The sequence below is a fragment of the Cavia porcellus genome, unplaced genomic scaffold (genome assembly GCF_034190915.1).
Source record: "Cavia porcellus strain 051 isolate PalLab524CR breed Dunkin Hartley unplaced genomic scaffold, mCavPor4.1 scaffold_2, whole genome shotgun sequence".
Lineage (NCBI taxonomy): Eukaryota > Metazoa > Chordata > Mammalia > Rodentia > Caviidae > Cavia > Cavia porcellus.
Window position 1 is genome coordinate 50,971,542 of NW_026947485.1, and position 21,971 is coordinate 50,993,512.

Here is a 21,971-nt window from a genome sequence, read left to right on the forward strand (position 1 = left end):
CCTCTCAATTTTATGCACTTTTTCCAGTTACCCTGCCAATTATAAATCCATGGAGTCTGTATTCTAGGTCCAAGCGTTGAACTGACACCAAAACATGCAGGCAGTGGTGATGCCGACAAATAGAAAGATGAGTTTCAACTGAGAATAAATAATGGTCAGCAATAGAGATGGCAATTAAGATACAAATGAAAACTTTCCATATGTAAATATAAAATTAATATTGCCTTACAAACTGATGATTTACAGCAAAGGATGTCCAGCCTCACAATGCTGTCTTCCTGTATCTTATAAATGCTCTCTTTGGTTAACAAAACTCCTGATGGAGGGTGTTAGTCTAACTCATCTTGAAACTAGGCACACAGATGTAAAAGAAAAACAAAGAGATTGTTCTTCATTTGAGGAGTTCTGGGATGCCTCAGGGTTTTTACTGAACAAAAGGTCTCATCTCTAGAAACTCATGGCTTTTATTGGTATCAACCAGGGAGGTGGGTGGAGGTGGTGGCAGAGTGCATAGGGAAAAGATAGTTTTGATGCACGCAAGGCTGGCACCTATATGCCAGGAGCTTTTGTTTTAATATAGCCAGCTCTACATAGCTCAGTAAATAGGGGGAAGGAGAGATCACGGACAGATTGTGGCAAGGGCTTTGTTTCTTGGGAGAGAGCAGCATGGTGGTCTCTCATGTTTGAGCATTTTTTATCATTTTTGTTTTCTTTTTTGAGATATAGTAGTCCATCATTTTAATATATTCATACAATGGATCTTTTATGGTTTTGTCTTTTTGTAGTCTGTGAAAGGTGTCTTTATTATCCTCCCACTTCAATTTTAAAAATATGGTTAACTTAAAAACCAGTACCTCTGAGTATCACCATTCACATCAGGGAAGGTATGAATCAGCTCTTTGGAAAGAGATGCAGCCCCTGGGGTGATGTATATTGCTACGTGACTAGCACTTACTGAGTGTACATATGATGTATGAAGCTGTTTAATAGCAATGTCAAAGTCGCCCAAAGCCATGTATGTAGTCATTTGTGTGTTGAGATAGAACTGTTTCATGTGTGTAGTTGAACCAAAATTTACATAAAGTCCAGCTTTCGTTAATCTTTATGCATTTAGAGATTCAAATAATAAAACCAAGAGAAAGACAGTCCTTGTCTGAAGTCGCTTCACTTACTCTGCTTGAACTAGAGGTATGACTTCTACCAGGACCTCAAATGCTGCTATGACTACAGGCCCTTTCCAAGTGCAAACTGGAAACAGATTTGTAGGGGAAAAGCCTCACAGTTACCATCTAAGCAGCTTTAGTGCTTTCTTGGAATCTCAGCAAAGACAGCAACTCTGTAAATATCATGAAATGAATTTCAGGGTGGGAAAAATTAGAACTTTATTGCAAAATTTGGCTTGGCAACTGTAATGGAGACTGTTAATTTTATGTCAGTCTGACTGGGCTATTAGATATCCAGATATTTGGTCCAACATTATTGTGTGTCTTTTGCTGAGGCTGTTTTTGAGTGAGATTAACATTAAAATTGGGAGACTAAGGCAAAATGACCTTCCTAATATGAATGGGCTTCATTCTTCTCAGATGAAGGTCTGATCCTTCTCCAAGTCAGAAGAATTCCTTCTGCTTAACTGCCTGCTAATTGGGACAATTTTTTTCCTGCCATTTGATTCAAAGTAAAATATGTACTACATTTTCCTGGATCTTCATCTGACTGGCCATGGGCTGGAATTACATATTGGCTCTCCTGGGTGTCCAGCTTGATGGGGCACTCTGCAGGTGTCAGAATGTGTCTACTTCTATCATTGTGGAAGTCCTTTATAATAAACTTCTTGCTCTTCTCTGTCTCTGTCTCTCTCTCCTTGTGTGTTTTGTTCTTCAAGATAACTTTGACTAACACAGAAATGCTAAATATAAACTTAGCCAAGGACAAAAATAATGTATTACTTCTTAAAACATGGCTAAGTCCAAGGCACTACTTCTTGGATGCAAATTGTGTCATTAATCAAATGACAGTGTTAATATGTATCACACAAGGTTGTAGGGCTCATACTAGAAAATAGAAAATAAAACATAAACAAACTACAAAAAAACCCTTTGTTATTTTCTAGTTTATCTGAAATAACACATGAATGTAAATGACCTTATCAGGAAAATTTCCCCTCCAAATGATTTTGTAAGAACTTGAAAGTAGAAAATTTCCAATTTCCTACCCCATCACCAAAGGTAGTGCAAAGATGTACACACACACACACCCTACTAACACATAAATAACTTGTGTGTGGGAAAATAAAGCACATTGCTTAACTGTTAAACATTTTTATTGTGCAGATGTATAACCTTTATAGGACATGCAGATAAAAAAGTGTAAAATATATCAGTAAGCATATAAAATTTCAGCAGTCTTTTGGACCAGCAATTGATTTGCATAAGAAACTAAGCATTTAGGTAGAACAGACATGTCTTGGGATACACAGTTTACAGACTGAATCAGAGGCACTTCCCAAGTGATTTTTAACATAAAGATAAAAATATCTTTACACTTACAAAGTATGGAGTATAATACATTTTCGGTTATGAACACAGTTTAAAAGTAAAACTATGTCCACGCCAGTGTCTGTTTTAAATGCAAACAATCAGAGTAGGTAATAGATTGGTAAAGTGTCAGGAAAACCAGAGGAGGCAAAAAATCAAGCAGAGTTCCAATAAGTGTATGACAATGAAAACAAAAGCATAACTGTAGGTTTAAAAAAAGTTGTCAAGGGCATGATTGCAATATGAGCAAGAGGAATAAAAAGCTTTTGGATGTACCAGGCAGCTTTCTGTGTGACTCAGGTTTACAGGTGAAATTCCTCAGTTTGAGTTCAGAAGAACTTGAACTTATTCCAGCAAAATTACTTCAATCTTTTGTTACTGCCTCCTCCCCCATCTCTCTGAACAAATGATGGTTGGATTAGGTCCCAGGCTCCTGGCAGTGGGAGGAGCCAAGTGTCACAGCATAACAGATGGTTGCGAGCGCTCCACTGAGAAGGGGTCATGTTTGCAACAACTCTGACAGTCGCACACAATGGCTTCCATTTGGCAGCCTTTCCCCGGAGGCCCACTGATCAACCAAAAGGGAACACAATGTGGTGCCACTAAACCACCCCTGTGACGGATTAGTTTGGATTCAGGAAAGCTTGATTATTCTTGAAAATAAACGCAGCTGAATAGACATGCTGACCTCATTGCGCTGATGAGAGGCAGGAAAAGCTGGCTTCCACTCCTGCCAGCGCAGAGGGCTCAGCCCCATTTGTCCACTTTAATTTATTTCACTGGCTGATGCCGACCATAATCAACAAGGATAAAGACATTACATGATCAATCGTAGACATGAGCTTCAACAGATTCCGCGTCTCACAATCAGAAACAAGTACAGAGAGTTAGGTAATGGATTTCCTAATTCTGGTCTTCGAGGAAGCTACAGACTTACAGAAAGTTGATGAGTTAGACCCTGTTTGAAAAGGCAAGTGTGAAAAATAGGAAGGCACTTAGGTTGCATTGCCTATACGACAAATATTCAGGCACAAAAGATATTATAGGTTAAAATTTTAAGAAGAGTAAGGCATTAGTAGAGTCACGTGAATGCAGAAGATTTATGCTTTCTAATTTCATAAGGATCACTAGATCCCACTGGATTATTAAAGAAAATTGCTGCAATTCACTAACTCCTCAGATGGTGGGAGAAATGTTTGCTTAAAGTGTTCCCACATACCTGCAAAGCCATGGCCATAGCCTGGACTCTCTACTTCCTATGAAAGGATCAACATTTTAGAGTAGGCATTTGAGGTTACTGGTTCTCTTTTTTCTTCTCCATTTTCCATATTTTTCTCAAATTATCTTTCAACAATATATTCATATCTCAGCCAGAAAAACAACGATCCACATGCAAATCAAAAGATAAAAAATTGGAATGGGTTTAAAAATTCAAACCATCGAAAATAGATGAAATAGATCAGAAGAGACAAATAATAGTTATGAAAACTGAGAAAGTGATCTCTTTGTTCTGAACCAAGATAAATCATTCATGAACTGTTGCTGTACTAGCAACTTGAAATTCAGAATTGGCACCGAGAAAATTAAAAGGAAAAATATCAGGGATACTTCTAACTTTGAAATGTCATTTATATTTCTTTCTGCATGGCGATGCGCATATTGCTGAATATTTTGCCAATAGCTTCAAAGAGTGGGTCACAGAAGGTGTGGATGTAGATGGAGTAGACACGGCTGATGCACTGAATCTCAATTAGGAAGCTCTTAATGCACGGTACGACTGCCCAGATGTGCAGGAAAGAGAGAATGGCAAAGTAAATGCCCCAGATGAGTGCCATTGGGATGCCAAAGAGAGTGGAGAGCAAGCGGTAAAACCAGTATTTCGTCACAGTGAAGGTGGTAAAGCTGGCCTTCCAGATGCCGTCAAAACTGTGTGTCCCTTCTGGTTCTGCAATCACATCTTCAAAGTCAATCTAAAAGAAAGAAGTTACAGAATGAGTGGGGACAGAAGGAAAGAAGAGTGACAAACTCAGTATTCATACATAATCTATTAGATTTATATGCTAGTGCTGCCGAAGATGCTTAAAGGCATCAGCAGCCTCAGTGCCTGGGGGAATCTTTGTTTTAGTTTTTTTTTTTTTTGTACCAGGGATCGAACTCACAACTGAGCACCTGCGGCGCTTATGCTGCTGAGCTAAATCCCCCAGCCCTGGTGGGAATCTTTGATAACAGGTATTTGGGCTCCTTTCTGATCTTACAAACCTAAGGTTGGGTCCCAAAGAATTTTAACTTCTTCTTCTAGTGTTTCTTTACCATACCAAAGGCCGAGAACTACTGCTCTAGGAACAACAAAATTGATATGATTAAATTTCTTGTCTTAAAAAATATTTTTTTTGCCTCAAAGTAAAACCCAGCAACATAGGTAATGAAACCAAGCAGCAAGTGAAATGTAAAAACCATGGCATAGTTGCTTTTGAAGACTACTGTACACACACACACACACACATACACACTGTTAATCAGTAGTTAGCTTGCAATTTATTACAATCAGCAGAATTACTTTAAGAAATTAGATCAGTATAATTGTGAGGCATCAAGAAGACGTCATAGGGTGGAGTCTTCGGAAGAAGAGCCTTGGGGATGTTGTGTGCAAAGCTCCACCAAAAAGCAAGGGTGAAGACACTGTCACAGGGAGAGCAGACTGCTGTGGTCAAAGATGGAAAGGTTGAGTCCAGAGTGGATGCTATTTTCCATATAGTGGGAGTCTACTGAAGATGCTGGAGCAAAGCAGTCAGGCCACAGTCAGGGCAATAGTGGCTCGGCATGAATCTGACAGCAGTAAGTGAGATCGGAAAAAAGAGGAGACTCAAGGAGGGAAGCCGCTGCTATATGCCCAGGTGGAGGCACTAAGGCCGAGACGTGAAAATCAGTAGAGGCAGAAAAAAGAGGAGGAGGACAAAGAGGAAGAGGAGGAGGGAAGAAAAAGAGGAAGGGAGGGAGGAAGGAAGGAAAAAATGAACAAAAAGGAAAAGAAGGGATTTCAGGGACATTAAGGGAAGAATTTATAGGATATGGTTACTTGAAAGACAGAGAGAAGCTAAGATGACCTTTAGGAGTTGAGCTTGTGCTGTGCCTGCCAGGGAGAACAGAGGTGACATAAAGAACACAGAGAAAGCTAGAAGAAGGCAATTTATCCAGAAGTGAATCAGTGGTGGCTGCACTTTTAAACTCAGCAAATTAAAACTAAAGTTTTAGGCCATGACAGATACAAATATAAGTGGCCCACACCTCATCAATCCTGTAGAAGCCCCTTTTGGTGGCAATTCGGGAGCAGTCAAATTAGTTTGCAGTTACATAATAGTCCCCAAATACTTCTGTCTGCATTGTTTTCATGTGACCTGGGGTTTGGGTAGGTGGTGGATTGTCATTTCACAAAGGAAGACAGGCAAAGGTGACTTGTTAAAGTCAAACACATGGCAAGGTCGGGATGCAAACTTGGCCCATTTTCTAACAGTGCTCTCTTTCTAGTACCTGTTAACCAATACAAGACGTTCTCAGGATTTACATAAACTAAATAGCAGCACAGATTAAACAAAAATCATCCACAGAAAAGCAAGACAGAATTAGCTCAACTGCTTGGTGGTGGCAACTATAGGAAGGACTCAAAACGAGTGTGAAATCCAAACAAGTTGATTTCTGCCAGCAGCAAAGCAGCCAAGCTCAGGATTAGGGAAGAAGGACTTGGATAACTCTATGGAGCTGCTCTGTGCCAAAAGCTACCTTTGATTCAACACAATAAAATGTCTTCTGGAAAAAGAACATGATGCTTGCCAATTTTTAAAGTTTATTTTCTAGAACATTCTGATTCTTGATCTATTGCCCTGTGTCCTAACAGTGTGATATATAAAAATGGTATGGTTAGCATTCTGTAAGTGGAATTATTAGATTTACTGTCATTTTAGTTTCGTTTACTCATTTAGATCAGAGGTCTGCATTTACTTGTCTTTTTTTTTTTTAAGGTTGTGGTAAATATGTGAAAAACCATGTCAATATCCAAGCTTTTTATGCAACTTCTTTGCTTATTATGGAGTTGTATAATGATCCCATACTCTGACACTGCCTATGGTTCTCCTTCATTCAAGTGCAACACGTTCCAATTTTTATTTTTAAATGATCTTTGTAAGAAATTTGATGAAGTAAATATTATTACAGTAGCATGTTCTTAACCTGTCATCAAAGGATTAGCAGTGATGGTCCACAAACAATCAAGACTGGTATGTATACATGCTTTGACTGTAATCAAAATGCATCATTTTGACATCTCCCCTCCCCGCCAAATAAAAACCCATGTGAAACCAGAGGGGAATGTAGGTATGGGAGAGAAATGACTAAACTATGTTGTGTGCATGTACAAATCTGCCTAAATGAAACTCATTAATCTGTATGCACTAATAAAAAATGGGAGTAAACAAAACAAAGAGAAATTATCCATCATATTTATTAGACAATAAAATACTTTACCAAAGAAGGACAAGAAGCAGTTTACTAGACAGAGGCCATTCCTTCCACATCAGAGAGCAGACTCTTAGCATGTCTGCATTGAGATTCTTTTCCAAGACATAGGATAGTTTCTGACGTTTGTTGGCTGGATATTATTGTTTCTATTTAACTGATAACAACTCTATATTATTCCCAGTGTATAGAAAAAATAGAGATTTAGAAATGTTAATGAATATCCAGGTAAATAAAGGTTTTTCAGAATTGTATTTAATTTCAAGAAAACCACCTCTTTGTTGACTACCACATTGCTTTACACAAAATAGTTTAAAATTTCTCTAAGCTGAGATAGTATTTCATAATAATTAAAAGGCATAATAATAAAAAACAACTTACTGAATTTAATCCTTCTTACAACTAATAATTCTCAGATTATGGCCTCTGAGGACAGTGCTATACCATATATACAGTTGATCCACATTATATAAGTATGTGGTGTGATCAAAAACCATAGTGAATATTTAAATTAAAAAAAAAACACAGTAAAAACCACATTACCATTAATCCCCTGGAAAATACTCTCCCACCCTTTGAACATACTTATCCCATGGTTCTTGCAACTTTCTGAAGCAGTTCTAGCAGTCCTCCTTTGGGTCTTTAGTTAGCTGTCATGGATACCTTGATATCCTGAATCAATTCAAAACATTAATTTTGAGTAGGAGCCAGAAGCTGTACAGTGCCAGCTGGTGACTGAGGAGGCTGAGGATACACTGTAACGTTTTTAATAAGTCTGTCTCTCTGTTAGATGGCACGTGGCAGCAGCATTCACTGTTTTTATGATCACATCATTTAAAGCCACTAGAGAAAGAGGACGACCAGAACTGCTTTGGAAAGTGGCAAGAACAATAGGATCCATGTACGAAGTGAGGGGCAGTATTCTGAGGTGGATTAACGGCGGTCTGCCTTTTACTGTGATACACTTTAAAAGGTAAACACTCACCATATATTTTGATCGTACTACATATATAACTAGTGAAGATTATCTATGAACATATGAGTACATGAAAGATTTCCTGATAACAAATATTCTCCTAAATGTACATAAAAATACTTTTTCAGTGTACTTAGTGAGAGCTCTCATGCTTTCTTTTAAATTGCACGGTAACTTTCTGGGTGACTACATTTTTAGTGTTTTCCAGAAACTGCTACTGGGCAGAATTTATCCTCAAATATCCAAGTGAATTTGAAGCAGGTCTGCAGGGGTATACAGCAACAGAACCAAAACATGTTACATAAATACATCGTTAGCTAAGTTTTACTTTACTCTTGAAAAAGTTAAGGTGTCTTAAAAGAATACTCAAAGAGTATAGACAGTCCTTTAGATGCAGCCAAAAATTTAAAAAAGCAAGGAAGGTACAATGGAACCAGAGGTGAAGCCTAGTTTCACTGTACCCCCATTTCTACAGCAGTGATTGATTAGGGTTCTGTGAGGAGTGCAAGAGACACTGTAGTCAATATGGGTATACAGCAATGCACTAAGTACTCAAGTAGTAGCTTTAACAAATTCCTCACTCTGGTTAATTAGGTTTTTAAATAGACAATTATAATATGAAAAGTTACTGATGGTAAAGCACATAATGGTTGGGAATTCAGCTTTTACCACTGGCTCAAATGTACCAACCTAAATTTCTAATAATGTTCTCAAAGGAGCATACTATGGAAGTTTAAGAAACTGCTCAAGGTTACCCCAGTGGCAAAGCTGGAATGTGTCTGCAACTTTTGCTTCTGTCCCTGGAACTATAGGCCCTTACAATAGTATTATTGGCTTAATTTTCATGCAGCTGGATGAGCTTCCTAAAACATTCACATTCTGATTATTAAAGGAATAACTCTCGTTAATGTTTCCATTTTAAGTCAGGACATCCAGTAACTAGGATGCTTTGCATTTTTAGTACTGATTTTATTTTTATGGCTCTGATCAGGATGTTCTCACAATTCTGGTCACTCAGCCAGGATTATTTTACTCTAATTGGCAGATATGGAAACTGAGGCACAGAATGATTAAAGTGGGCCAGACATTCTCAAGGCCCCAAATAAATTAGTGGAAAAGCTGAAATTAGAACTCTAAATTCACAGTTCCCAGTCTTATGTTCAGCCTTCTGTGCCACATTACAGCTCTGGCAGTATTGTCTTGTGTATGTATCTTCTCTATCCATCTTATCCATATCTCTAGTTTCTATAAGATCCCCATTGCCTTCTAAGGCATTAACTTCAAAAATGTCTCTGTAAATGCTTAGGAAAAAATGCCCTTTTCACAATGCAAACATGGGCAGTTTTATATATCATGTAGGGTGAAGAAAATTGGAATGAAATATTCATTTTACGTAATAGTTTGTATTCAAAATGTATTTAACCCAGCAAAATTCCACTAACTGAACAGTCACTTCATCAAAGGCAGTTCAATCAAAATTCAGATGCTTCAGCAATCTCATAGGTATTTAAAAGAGCGTCATTTGAGGGGCTGGGGATTTAGCTCCGTGGTATCAGCACCTGCCTGGCAAGTGCAAGGTCATGAGTTTGATCCTTAATACCAAAAAAAAAAACCAAAAACAAAAACAAAAAAAGGCTCCAATTGGAGATGGAAATTGAAGATCACAGCTGTCAGATGACTGAATCAAGGGTACCTTCCCACTTACTGATAGACACAACATTGGAACGCAGCTCAGGAACTCTCCTGTGGTCTTTCACTATGGCCTGTTATCAACATTCGCCCTTGAGCAGTCTGGCTGCTGTGTCCCGTGGTCAATGGGAAAGGCAGCTCTATTTGCACCTGAACTCACATAGAGAGTGCTCACAGTCCAAGTGTGGAGTGGCTGACAGTAGTGCCTTTTTCTGACAGTCCCCGGTGTACTCACTGCTCACGGGTAGCATCAGCTTGATTCATGTTCCAACAAAACAATCACTTGAGTTCTAAATTCCTAAGGAACTCACTTCCCCTTTTACAAAGGCTGATCTTGCCTACAGCAGCACTTTATCTGCTCACTAAGATTTGGAGAAGCACAAGCATTAGAAATTTGCTTTAAAAAATCAACTCATGAGGTTTAGGTGCAATATAGTTTCTTCTAATGGGATACTGCAGATGGAGCTGAGCAATCTCTCCATAGTACAAATTTTCTGTTCTGTAATCTATGGAGCAAGTCACCCTTTTGGCAAGAATTGTTATGCAAAGCCAAAGATCAAAGCCAGGAATGTGCTTCAGTGATATTTCTGTGGCTCAATAGATGCTTTGTAAGAAACCAACAGTTTATATTACTAGAGTCTTATAAATGACTCTAAATACCTCTGTGCAGCATTGGCGTATGATGCTTCAATTTCAGAAACATAAGTTAACAAAAATCTAGCAGCAGACATCAAGAAAAGCCACTTGTCTTATTGTGTTTTGGTAATACTCATCTAGTGCCATAAATTTCATAAGATTTCATTCTGTTAAACATATCGGAAGGCAATATTTTAACAAAATTTTATATGTATACAGGATTAAAAGAATCATAAGACTATTTTTGTCTCAAAATCTGGACATTTTATCCTCAATAAAGAATCCACAAGAAGGAAACTTATTTCTTTTTCTTTTTTATTTATTTTAAAGAGAAGAAAAAGAATAGAAGTAAAACAAAAACAGTTTCAAATCAGGTTAATAGGAGAGTAACAATAATTAATACATTATGTCTTGTTATCTTCAGAGTAGTTACTCAAAATAAAAGACATAGGCATGGAATATTGTCCAAACAATATTAGCACAAATCTTTCTTTTCAATGAACTAAGGGAAACTAGTATAACTACCTTATGTATATTTTCCCCTTTTTTCTTCCTTATTTTTCCCATTCTGCCATCAGTTTCTCTTTTCTTTTGAACAGTTTCTAAGAAGGAAACTTTAAATACTTTTGGGATTTCATACACAGCGATGCTTACACATTCTGTTTTTGTAGGAAAATATCTTTTTTAGACTGCTAGTGGAAATTGAGATAGCATTTGAATGTATGAAATGTGTAGAAAATTAAACATTATTAATACGTATTGTACATAACAGAACCTACAAAATACATCCAGTGTTTGCTGAAGACTACCCAACATTCACCATTTCACTTCTGTGCTAACAGGGTCTTAATTGATCTGGGTAACTGGAATGAACTTTTGATCTCATAGATAAGTTATGGTTGGTTTACACTTCACATCTTCATGCTAGTCTTAGTGAGACAGACATGTCACTCATTCTAGCCAATGATATCTAAGTGGAAATTGGTTAGGACTTCCAGAAAGACTGTATCCTTCTATGAAAAGGGAGAGGCATATAGGAAGACCTGCTCCCTTTTGTCCTGGTTAGAATAGGATGTGTCCCTTTCATAAGAGAAGTCAGTTGGCCATGAAATGACTTCTATGATTAAAAGGACAAAAGAACTTAAAAGAGATTGTTTTGCCACTATCAAGCTGCTGAAAGAATGCCAGCAGTATTTGCCTTTTTATAGTTCCTTCGCTGACACATATATATTCTTATTTTTAAAGCACAAAATTTCAGGTTTTCAGTTACCTGAGGCAGAAATCATTTCTAGAATGTTCTTCCTTGTTGGCTGGCAAAGAGCATGCGTATCTCCATTAGAAATGTGAGTTCCATTTCTTACTCCAGCATTTCTTTCTATAACTACTAGATTCTATTCCTGCAATATGTTGCCTATGTTTTTAAAAAAAATTAACTAAGTTTATTGGTACATTTTAGGTATACATAATGATCACATTCATTATAAGGAATTTGCATAATTTGATTCCTTTCTTTTCTCATTCAACTCCTCTTTCCCTTTTTTTATTAACAAGTGTTATGTTCCCATTTTTCCTTTTCCTCCCCTCTCATCCCCCCCGCCCCCGTTCCCCTACCCATGTGAACATTTTATTCCTGTTCCATAATATCTATTATACATTTTGGGCTTTATTTACACCTTTGGTTTCACATACCAGAGAAACGATGCAGTATGTATACATGTGTGTTTCTTTTATTTAGGAGTATGGTCTCAAGGTTATGCTGCCTAACTTGTATCAGGAAATGTTTATATTAACATCAGTTTTAGCAAAGCACAAGCAGGATGTTAAATTAACCATGAATGAAACAATCTAATAGAGTTTTATCTAGAAATATTATTTATACATAATATATATTAGAAATATTATGTATACATAATATATAATATTAAAATAATATGTATGATATCATATAGTATGTTATATGTGATAAACAGCATGCACGTTGGTCTCAATGGACCCTTCTAAACTGGTATTCAGGCCCTTGTGATCATAATCCCTTGATGTGGGCTAAAATTAGTAGTTTTCTTCTAAATAATTCAACATGACCAAAGTGACGGGGTGTCATCTCTGAGGCAAGGTTACAAAGACTGTGACATCTGCCCTGCTTGCTGTTTTGCTTTCATTTCTGGAAGCCAGTTGCCATGACATGAGTTGCCATGTAGAAACAAATCAAGGGAGACCTCCAGCCAACAATCACTGAGTCACTGGAGTCCTCAGTGCAACAGCTTGAGAGGACATGGATCCCATCACTGCCAGTGAGAGAGCTTGGAAGCAGATCCTCCTCCAGCACGGCTTTGAGAAGACTTCAGTCCTGACATCTGATTGCAGCCTATGAGGGGCTCTGAGCAGCCACTCAGCTCAGTCACATTGATTCCTGACACACAGAAAACATGAGATGGTGAATACTTGTTTTTCTGTGTCACTAAATTTTGGAGCTAATTTGTTTTGTAGCTGCTATGGTTGATGCATTGTGTCAATTTGAGAAATTCAGAAATTTAACTAAGAGACTCAACAGGGAGCCATGGTTCTTACAAATATCCTAGTCCTGTGCAAGAGGAGGGCAAGGAGATTTTGTGAGTGCTACACAGATCCTGAAGCTGAGGAGTGGCCTGTGTACAATATAAGGGAGGAAAAGAGGCTTGCTCTTTCCCTCTTTTGCGCTGGCTGCTTTTCTGGCTGCGGCCTTAAACTGCTGCCCCAGTGCCACGCCACCTGCTTTGAAGCCAGCTGATTATGGACTGAAACTTCCTCGGTGAACTAAATAAACTTTTCCTTCCTTAATTTTGAGTATTAGGTGTTTTGTGTCAGCAATGAGAGAAAAGTAACCAAGACAGTAGCTAGAGACAATTAATACAAATCCAAAACAAACAAATTTTGTTTTGATTGTAATTTTTAACTTTAGGGCCTTTTTCTATTATTGTTCATACCTATAGAAAAATGTGTGCAATGGATATCTACTCAGTTCTCTAGCATTTGGTTCTATGGCAAAGTCCATAAATATGTAAGAAGGAAACAAAGCATTTTCAACTTTCTACAATTCACATTAAACATAACATCAGAAAAGTTTTAGGCTATGGATGTTTATGTAGCAGTGCCCACCCACGTAGCTCAAATGGCTTGGATTTATAACCAAATATAAAAACTGTCCAAAACTGTCACTTTCTTCTAGGAAACCATTATCAAATATAGACTCTAAAACCTTTAGAATATACTAGCACACAACTTTGTTTCTTAGACGTTCTAGCAAGAATAAAATGACAAAATCATCTCTTGGGAAGAATACGTATTAAAGCACACAATCTCTGGCCCCAGTTGAGCCTCCTTTCAGCTTTTCTGCAGTGGGACCTGAGATCTATATTTTTAACAGGATTTTCCCCCTTTCTCCTATAATAGCCTATTCTATATGGCCCTTTGGATTCAAAGTAAGCTTTTTGGATCAATAACTCTTTTCCCTCCATATCTTGTGTGCTGCATAGCATTTGGATTCTAGTGAATTAGTGAATGGAACCACTCTTGGGAAAGATTTTCCTAATTTAAATCTATAAGTATGTGTTATTAGACAAGAATAAAGGGCCATAATTTATTAAGAAAAACACCCAGACACAGATACCCTGATTTGTTTTCATTATTTACACTTGGTATAAACAAATAAATATTTAAATTCAAATACATGTTTCCAAAATCCTAACATAGGTACCAGACCCAATCATATAGAGAGTTTAGGGAAGTTCTCCACATCCCTGTGTGTTCCCGAACATATTTCTAACATGTTGAGATGCCTTTGAAGTCAATGGAATAAATGTGTGTGAGTGTGTGGGTGCAGAGGCAGTTGAGAACTAGAACAATTAAATGTTACCAGAATACAGGAACTTTGCTCTGATACATGCTGTCCGAAATGCAAGCTTTACTCAGCCAAACTACGCAGCTGAAGAGGATGCAGGGCTCTCGCAGCCGGTACTAAAAGCAGGAAGCCTGGATTGCATTCTAAATATGTATGATTATATGGATTCCAGGGCGATCCACTCACAGCCTCAGGAAGAATATAAACCTCAGGTAGAATACGTGACCTGTGTTCTGGGCCTTAAATCAAGCCAGCTCCTTTGGAAGGCAGCTTCATCTTGCGGAAGGACACAGGAATGAGCACAGGGAGGAAGGAGGAAAGGCACATTGCTAGACAGGATTCGAACGGAAGATGGCAGAACGATGCATATGAACTTATCCCTACTAGCAAGTGAGGAGTTCTGGGTGTGGGTGTGGGATGTGGAAAGACCCACAGTCACTGTCCTAGGCTTCCAACAGTGGGCCCTAAATCAGGCCCTTGGACTAACCTTCTTGTTTTCTTGTCATCAGTATCAGAATATTTTGCACATAAAAGAACTATAAAGTGTCTTATTTCGTTTATCTAGAAAATTTCTCTTGACAAGTTGTGAAATTGTAGGTTATCTTTATAAGAAGGATGGTAAAAGTTGCTCCATTTTTCCACTAAAGAAAGGTCACAAAGTAAGCAGTTACTGGGTCAAGGCTAGGAGGTAGGGCAGGGTCTAGTTTGTCACAGCCATTCTGGTATCCTCCATAATGGCCAGTATTATCATGTACATGTTAACTTGCAAATAAGTATTTCTTCAATAGATGTATTCTTTTATTTATTTATTTGGTACCAGGAAATGAACGCAGGACCTTGTGCTTGTCAGGCATGTGCTTATGCCACTGAGCTATATCCCTGGTCCCTGTATTCTTTTAAAGGAATTATAAATGCCCACTGAAATGATGCAGGACACAAAGAATTTCATTAATCATAGTAGTATGTCTTGTAAATTATTTGCTTGGTACCATATGCATGCTTTTATTTTTTAGATTTTTTAAAAATTCTGAATGACTATTATGCATGGAAGTAACTCATGCTTTTGAATGAATTTAGGTGGCTGTTTGCTTTCTGCAAGAGCATCATCTTCAGTTTTCATTAGCAGACTGCAGGCCTCAGTGTGGCAAATATATTCCAGAGCAGAAGACTTTTACAAAGGCTTGGCTGTAGCAATAATTGACATTATAGAGCACTATATACCATCATAGACTCAAGTCACATCCTGAATGTGAGGACCTGCAAAATAGGTACTATTTGGCAACTTTACACTCTCTTTCTCACCTCATTCATTATCTGACCAGGATCCCTGGGCCATCTGATCATTGTTAGTAGGGTCCTTGCTGCCTTGTCAGCCTTTTCTGGCTTATCCTGGTTTCCCATAACATTTTACATACCTCTTTTCCTTAAAACCGATGGTTCTCAAACATTAGAATACTCAAGAATTTTCTGGAGATACTTGTTAAATACAGATTTTGGGGCCTGGACTATGACTCACTGATGTGAAAGTAGGATCAGGTACCTGTCTCTCCTTCCTGCTATGGTGTGGGTCTTAAATGGCCTGCTAAAGGCTTTGTGAGCAGCCTGTGGCACCACTGGGACCTTTAAGATGCAGAGCCTGGTGGGAGGAAGTTAGGTGTTTGGGGGTGGGCTTTTGTAGGGGTATTGAGAACTTGGCTCTTCCCTCTCCTCCTCATCCCACGCTACCATGAAATAAACAGCACCCTCTGCATGATGTACTGTGCCACCACAAGCCCAAAGCAACATGGCCTTGTGACTATGGAACAAATCCTTTGAAATCATGAGCCAAAAGGCTTTCCTGCTTTAAGTTGTTTATCTCAAATATTTTGTTACAATGATGGAAAGCTGACTGACCTATCGCTACATTTTGAAGCAGGTGGCTTTCAAGCAGGAGGACATAATGAGAAACAAACTGCCTTAGCCTTCATTTTCATGTTAAACAAAAAAATTTAATGTTAAATTCTTTTGTTCAGATGTTCAGATCTGAGTGAATATGATAATCATTACTGCACTGCTTTTGAAAGATACATTTGAAATGTAATATGGTGTCTAGTCCATAGCATAAAGTCTGAGTGTGAATCTCTGCTCTGCAGTATTATCTCATGTACAGTACTAAACCATGCCGTGGTTTCTTGTTTGTAAAATCCGAGTATTGCTAGAATCTACCTCATAGAGGGGGTGGAGTATTTGGTATGCAAACTTATGCGAAATATTTAGGACAGTGCCAGTTGTGTCAACAGCTGGGCACTTTGGCCCTTGTGTTCTGGTTAGGAGAAATGGGGAAATGTTAGCACTTCAGTAACATTACTGGGAAGATGGAGGAGATACCTTAGAAAAGACCCTTTCAGCACTTATGAAGTCCTTCTGCATACATGGGTGACCAATGATTTTGTGTTCTTTCATTAAATGAACAAGACAAGAATTAGCTCAGCTCTAGTAGATCAGTCAGTCACCTGGAGTTCACTACAAGACAGGCAGTAACTAAATATGCCCTGGGGTAGAAGATGGCCCATCAGAGTGAGTATGCGGATATGTAAGAGAAATTGGTACCAATAGTGAGTACATGGTCTTTCCTTTGGATTAACTTTTATCTGATTCATCTTTTCCTAAGAAAGCAAACATCAGGTTTTTTCGTGAATCATTCTGGGGTTGATATCACACTTTGAAATTTAAGCTGAATTCCTCTCCTCTCATAAGACAGATATGTGTTCTTAGTATACATCCTCTTACGCATTGACTTAGGTACCCTTTCCAGGTTCTAGCAAAGTCCCAATCCTCTGTACATAGAAATACGACTTTATTTGGACAAAATCATTGTAGATGTGTTTCTTAAGATGAGACCATATTAAGTAGGACAGACATCTCATCCCAAAATGATTGACATCTTTTTAGGAAGAGAGCCATGCAAAAACTCAAAGATGGAAAAGAAACTGGAGTTACATACCTGCACCACAAGGGTTTCTGGCAACTTCTGGTGAATACCAGAAACCAGAAAAGGACAAACAAGGATCCTTCAGAGGGCTCAAGGGAGCATGGCCCCAGTGACACCATGATTTTGGACGCCCAGCCTTTGGAACCATGAGTCAGTACATTTTTGTTCTAAGTCACCAGGGGTATAATATCTTTCTAGGGCATCCTTAGAAAACATACATACATCCCTGTCAAGTTGCTGAAAGCTGTCCTCATTGTAAGAAGATTCTGTGGTTCCACACTGTTTTTATACTTCTTTTTGTAAGGTGTTTATCATTTCTTAAGGTGGTCCCAGGTCATAATAATTTATGTGCTTGAAACTAGTTTTCCAGGAGTCTACATTGGGAACCTGGTTTACCTGTGCGCACAACATCACACTTTTAGTATCACTAAAAATATCTAGCTGCCAATGGCTCAGTACAAAGCAGCTTGCACATCTCTTGATTCCTTTCTCTCCACAGCCTTCTGGTATCTTTGTTTGCATTTTTTGATGTTGAGTGTCACTAAACAAGAGACATAGAACAGAGAACAGTGTAAAAATAGCCAAGCAAGAGCCAGCAATAGCAGCACAGAGGCTGGATGATTATTTAGTGCACTTGAATAGAGAGAAGTGAGTCCTTGGGGACATTTGTGTTTGCTGTCATTAAGGAGAAATAACTGAAGCCCTCAGCATGTTGAAAATTCTGTCCCAAATAAAAAGTCCTGGATCATTTAATGCATGGAAATCTTATTTTATCCAAACACTCAATTAAAGGATTCATCCACAGGTCTGGCTTGCTCACTAAACCTGTGTATACACTCAGGCGTTTGTTATTCTTTAACCTTCTGGGTGTGTCATGGGACAGATATGAATGATTGCGATGCTAAAAGGAAATAAAAGCTCTTTCTATTTTATCAAAGACACAATTTTCAAGTTGCCCATTGGTCTGAGAACATACTTGTTTGAAGCAGAGCTTTTTAAACATTATTAACTTCTTTTCAGTTCCTACAATCCACTTCCTGATGGCAGTTTGCTTCCTACCATTCAGTTAAGTCAAACGAGGGTTACTAATAGCATTCATCTTACCTCACTGCTGGGATATGTTCCTTTCTAGTGCTTTGAGTCTGTTTATTAAACAAATAGAAAATGAATGAAATAAATCTCTACAGGTCTGAACAAGGATTGGTCAGTGGGGAAAAGGATTACACACCAGGGTTCTTGTAGGGTCTAAGCTTGGACAGTCTTGGCCCATTGTACAGAACTGTCTGACATTCTAGGTATGATGGCTGTCAAAACATAAGCCCCAAACTCTGTAACAAGGTTTCTTCATCTGGGCATGACTGTCATTTTGGGCCAGATAATCCTTTGTCCTTGAGGCAATGGTAAAGGCCTCGTCCTGTGCATTGTAGAATAATTATCAACATCTCTAGTCTCTATTCACTAGGTGCTAGTAGCATCCCACAAATTATGACAACTGAAAATGCCTCCAGATATTGCCAAATGTCACCTTGGAGGAAAGCTGAAGTTGCACTGGTTGAGAGTTCCTGCTCCAGAAAAGTCATAACATGATATAGTGAGACACAATCTTAAGTTTGTTGAGAGCTTAAAATGCTTGATTATTTCTTGTAGGGGCTTTTGATTACAATACCATAGCCTTGGGGGTTCATTTATTCATTCATTCAAAACTGGCAACGCAGCTATTTTTGGGGATAGACTCATAGAAATGAGGAAACAGGGCCAGGTCAAGGTCAAAGAAGAGTGTAAACAAAATAGAGATGACCAAAAGCGATGAAGTTCACTGAGGAATTACTACCATGGCAAGAAGTGCCGTCTTTTGGGATGCACGTCTTACAAATAAGAAAAGAAGTCATTTCCTTACTTGCCTCCCAAGTCACTAACTTATAGATTTGCTTTGTTTGTTTGATTTTTAGTGCTAGGGATCAAACTCAGGGTTATTTCACCATTGAGCTACATGTCTAGTTCTCTTCATTTTTTATTTTGAAACAGAGTCTAAGTGGCCCAAACTAGCCTCCGATTGCTTCCTCTGGCCTTGGTTTCCCTTTGTGCTGGGATTATAGGCATGTGCCACCACACTTGACTTAACTTCTAGAATTTTGACTGGATTCTTGAATAACTTCTCCCAGGACACCACATAAATGAATAAATGTTGAATAAATGGATGAATAAGTGGATACTGCTGTCTCTCGCCTTCTCATGTTTTATAAGTACACCACCCAAATAATCTCTTTTAGGATCAAGAGTTCTAAATGTGCTATTTGGTTCAATAGGCATTAAAAGCATTCACTGATTACATTCATATTTTTTTGAAGCCAGGCATAACTTTGGTAAAAAAATGTAAACAAAAAGTAGCTAGTCATTGGAAAGGTAGATTAACTCAGTTTTTGCTTCTCATGAAATCTGGAGCCAGACCTACAGATTTTGACATGGCTTTGCTCAGAGAGCTGATGAATTTCCTAGGAATGTTCAGGTGGTCTGGAATTCAAACAACTTCATGTTTACCTTCAGAATCATACAGCTGGATAGCTAAACGATGGGATTAAAATTATACAGGCCCTAGAAGCTAAAACTTTATATGGGTCAAGGAGAAACAAACTTTACAGCGGGTTATGGGAAAATGTGACTCAAAGTCACAGAGCTCCTGCCATGTAGCACTTAGTCATTTCGTCTTATTGCTTACAGCTGGGGTGCTTAAATAACTTCAGAGACGGAGCCACACGAACTAGAGGAATTTGACAACTGTTGGCACTCAGAAAGTCTGAGCATTTCCTATTTAGTTAGACTTTTTCAAGACAATAGATCTACTTAAGTTGCAAGTAATTACTCACTTCTTTTCTATGTGAACTAAAATGAATTGGCTGGTTGGGATAAAAAAAAAAAACTAAAAGTTTGTAACCAATTTTGGAACTGAGGCTCTGGTTCTTGGAATACATCCAGTTTGGACACAAGGACAATAAAAAGGAAGACCACAGAGTACTGAGTCCAGGTCAGAGGGGAAAATGGGCTCCAGTTCTCAAAGTCTTCAGTACCCAGTGTTTATTTGCGGTACATTTGCATTGAGCAGGTCATAAGCAAGCTCAGTATTTCATCAACTCTCACAGTCTGGATATTAAGAGTGGGGATGGCAGCGGGTAGAAACTGGGAAGAGGGTAACACGATACTATTGATGAGAAGTCCCCTATCTTTCTCTCTGCCTGGGTTTTAAGCACTTTTATAGAATTCCATGTTTTTATGAGTCCAGGCCATTCTGTGGAATCACAGAATCTTAGAAATGAAAGACTCAGAGATTGTCTACTACAATTTGATTTTTATAGATGAAAGCACTGCTGTTCACAACTGAATACGCATGACTTCTTCAAGGCCCAAGGTAGCCCAGGAGAAGACTGAAATTCAGATTGAGAGTTGGTTTCTCCATCTGCTCCCAGGAATGACTGGCATCAGTAAAGCACCCTGTAATAACTTGAAGTGTCTTTTCTGCCAGGCTCTGGGGAAATGAGGGACACCTGTCTGTCTCAAGGTCCTCTGCATCTCTCTATGGCTACTAGCCGTGCAGGAAAAACCAGTGATACTGTCAGCTCCATTTCTAGTAGACCTGAACCAGGAATGGAGATAGGAAAAGGGGCCAGCAGGGAAGACACTCTGGCATTCTAAGCACAAGACTTTTCTCCTGGGGAGAATAGAAAGAATAGGTAAGGGAAAGGGAGGAATAACAGAGTCGGATTACACAAGTGATATGAGCTTTATGTATAAAGTACACCTCACGAAGTTGCTACATCAGAATTCAGAAAATACTTTTGCAATAGGAATTTGAGTGATAAATACTGTATTGCTATGAAGATGGATTTTTTTTCTCCCAGGGAGGACCTCGTGGAGTATACCACGGTGGCCATTATGGACCTGAAAGTCTTATCATATATTATAATTGAGATAGAAAACGTGACTCGGAATTCTCACCTTGTGGAAAGTGATTGGACCATCGCGGTTACCAGAGCTGACGTGTTAGTGTGTGGGCCCTTGTTGGAGGTAGGTGACTGGGCATGTCACCTGCAGGGGTATGTCCTTTTCCCTAGCTCTTCCCTTCTGTTTGCTGGCTGCTATGGGTTGAGCACCTTTCTTCTCACCTATCCCTCTGCTATCTTGTCTCTGCCTCGGAGGCTGCAGACCACAGACTGAAACATAAAAATGAACCTCTCTTCTTTTAAATTGTGGAAGTTGAGACCCAAGTCTCTCTCCATGAGTCGGAGCCATTCACAGACTGTGTGGGTAGAGAACCAGGCCTCACCAGGAGGTGATCCCCCCTGGAAACCAAATCATTTTCATTGTTTTGTTGGGCTGATTTTATTCTCTTTTGTTTTGTTTGATTATGTCAAATCTGATGGCAGGAGCAGTTATTTTATGGTAGCAACTTTGGATTTACTATAAGCTTATTTTGAAGTCCTTTACTGCATTTATTGTTCTGTTTTTATTATTTCTATTATACTCTGTTCTGTTTGATTTTTATTACGTGTGAAAATATTTGCATCTGTTTTGAAGACAGCAAAAGGCATTATGGCAACTATTGTTGATTTTGCAAGGTTTTGAAGATCTGTTATACTGGTTTATTTTGATTGGTTTCATTATTGAATTTTCCTTGGTTTTATCTTTTTTAAAATAAAAAAGTAAATTGTGGGAGTCAAATATTGTTTCAGCAGTGAGAAAGTGACTAAGACACCTAAAACTGTCATAATACGTAGTTTTATTATT

At 38.5% G+C, this 21,971-nt stretch overlaps 1 protein-coding gene across 2 annotated transcripts in view; it reads right to left on the bottom strand.

Moving 5' to 3' along the window:
• Nucleotides 1-2,302: 2,302 nt before the first annotated feature.
• Cav1 (caveolin 1) overlaps nucleotides 2,303-21,971 on the bottom strand; it is a 33,188-nt gene continuing 13,519 nt past the window's right edge. For both annotated transcript variants that reach the window (XM_003475136.5, XM_005006048.4), the window contains exon 3: nucleotides 2,303-4,504. In XM_003475136.5, the coding sequence (XP_003475184.1) occupies nucleotides 4,163-4,504 (342 nt within the window). In that variant the 3' untranslated portion in view covers nucleotides 2,303-4,162. The remainder of the gene's footprint in view (nucleotides 4,505-21,971) is intronic.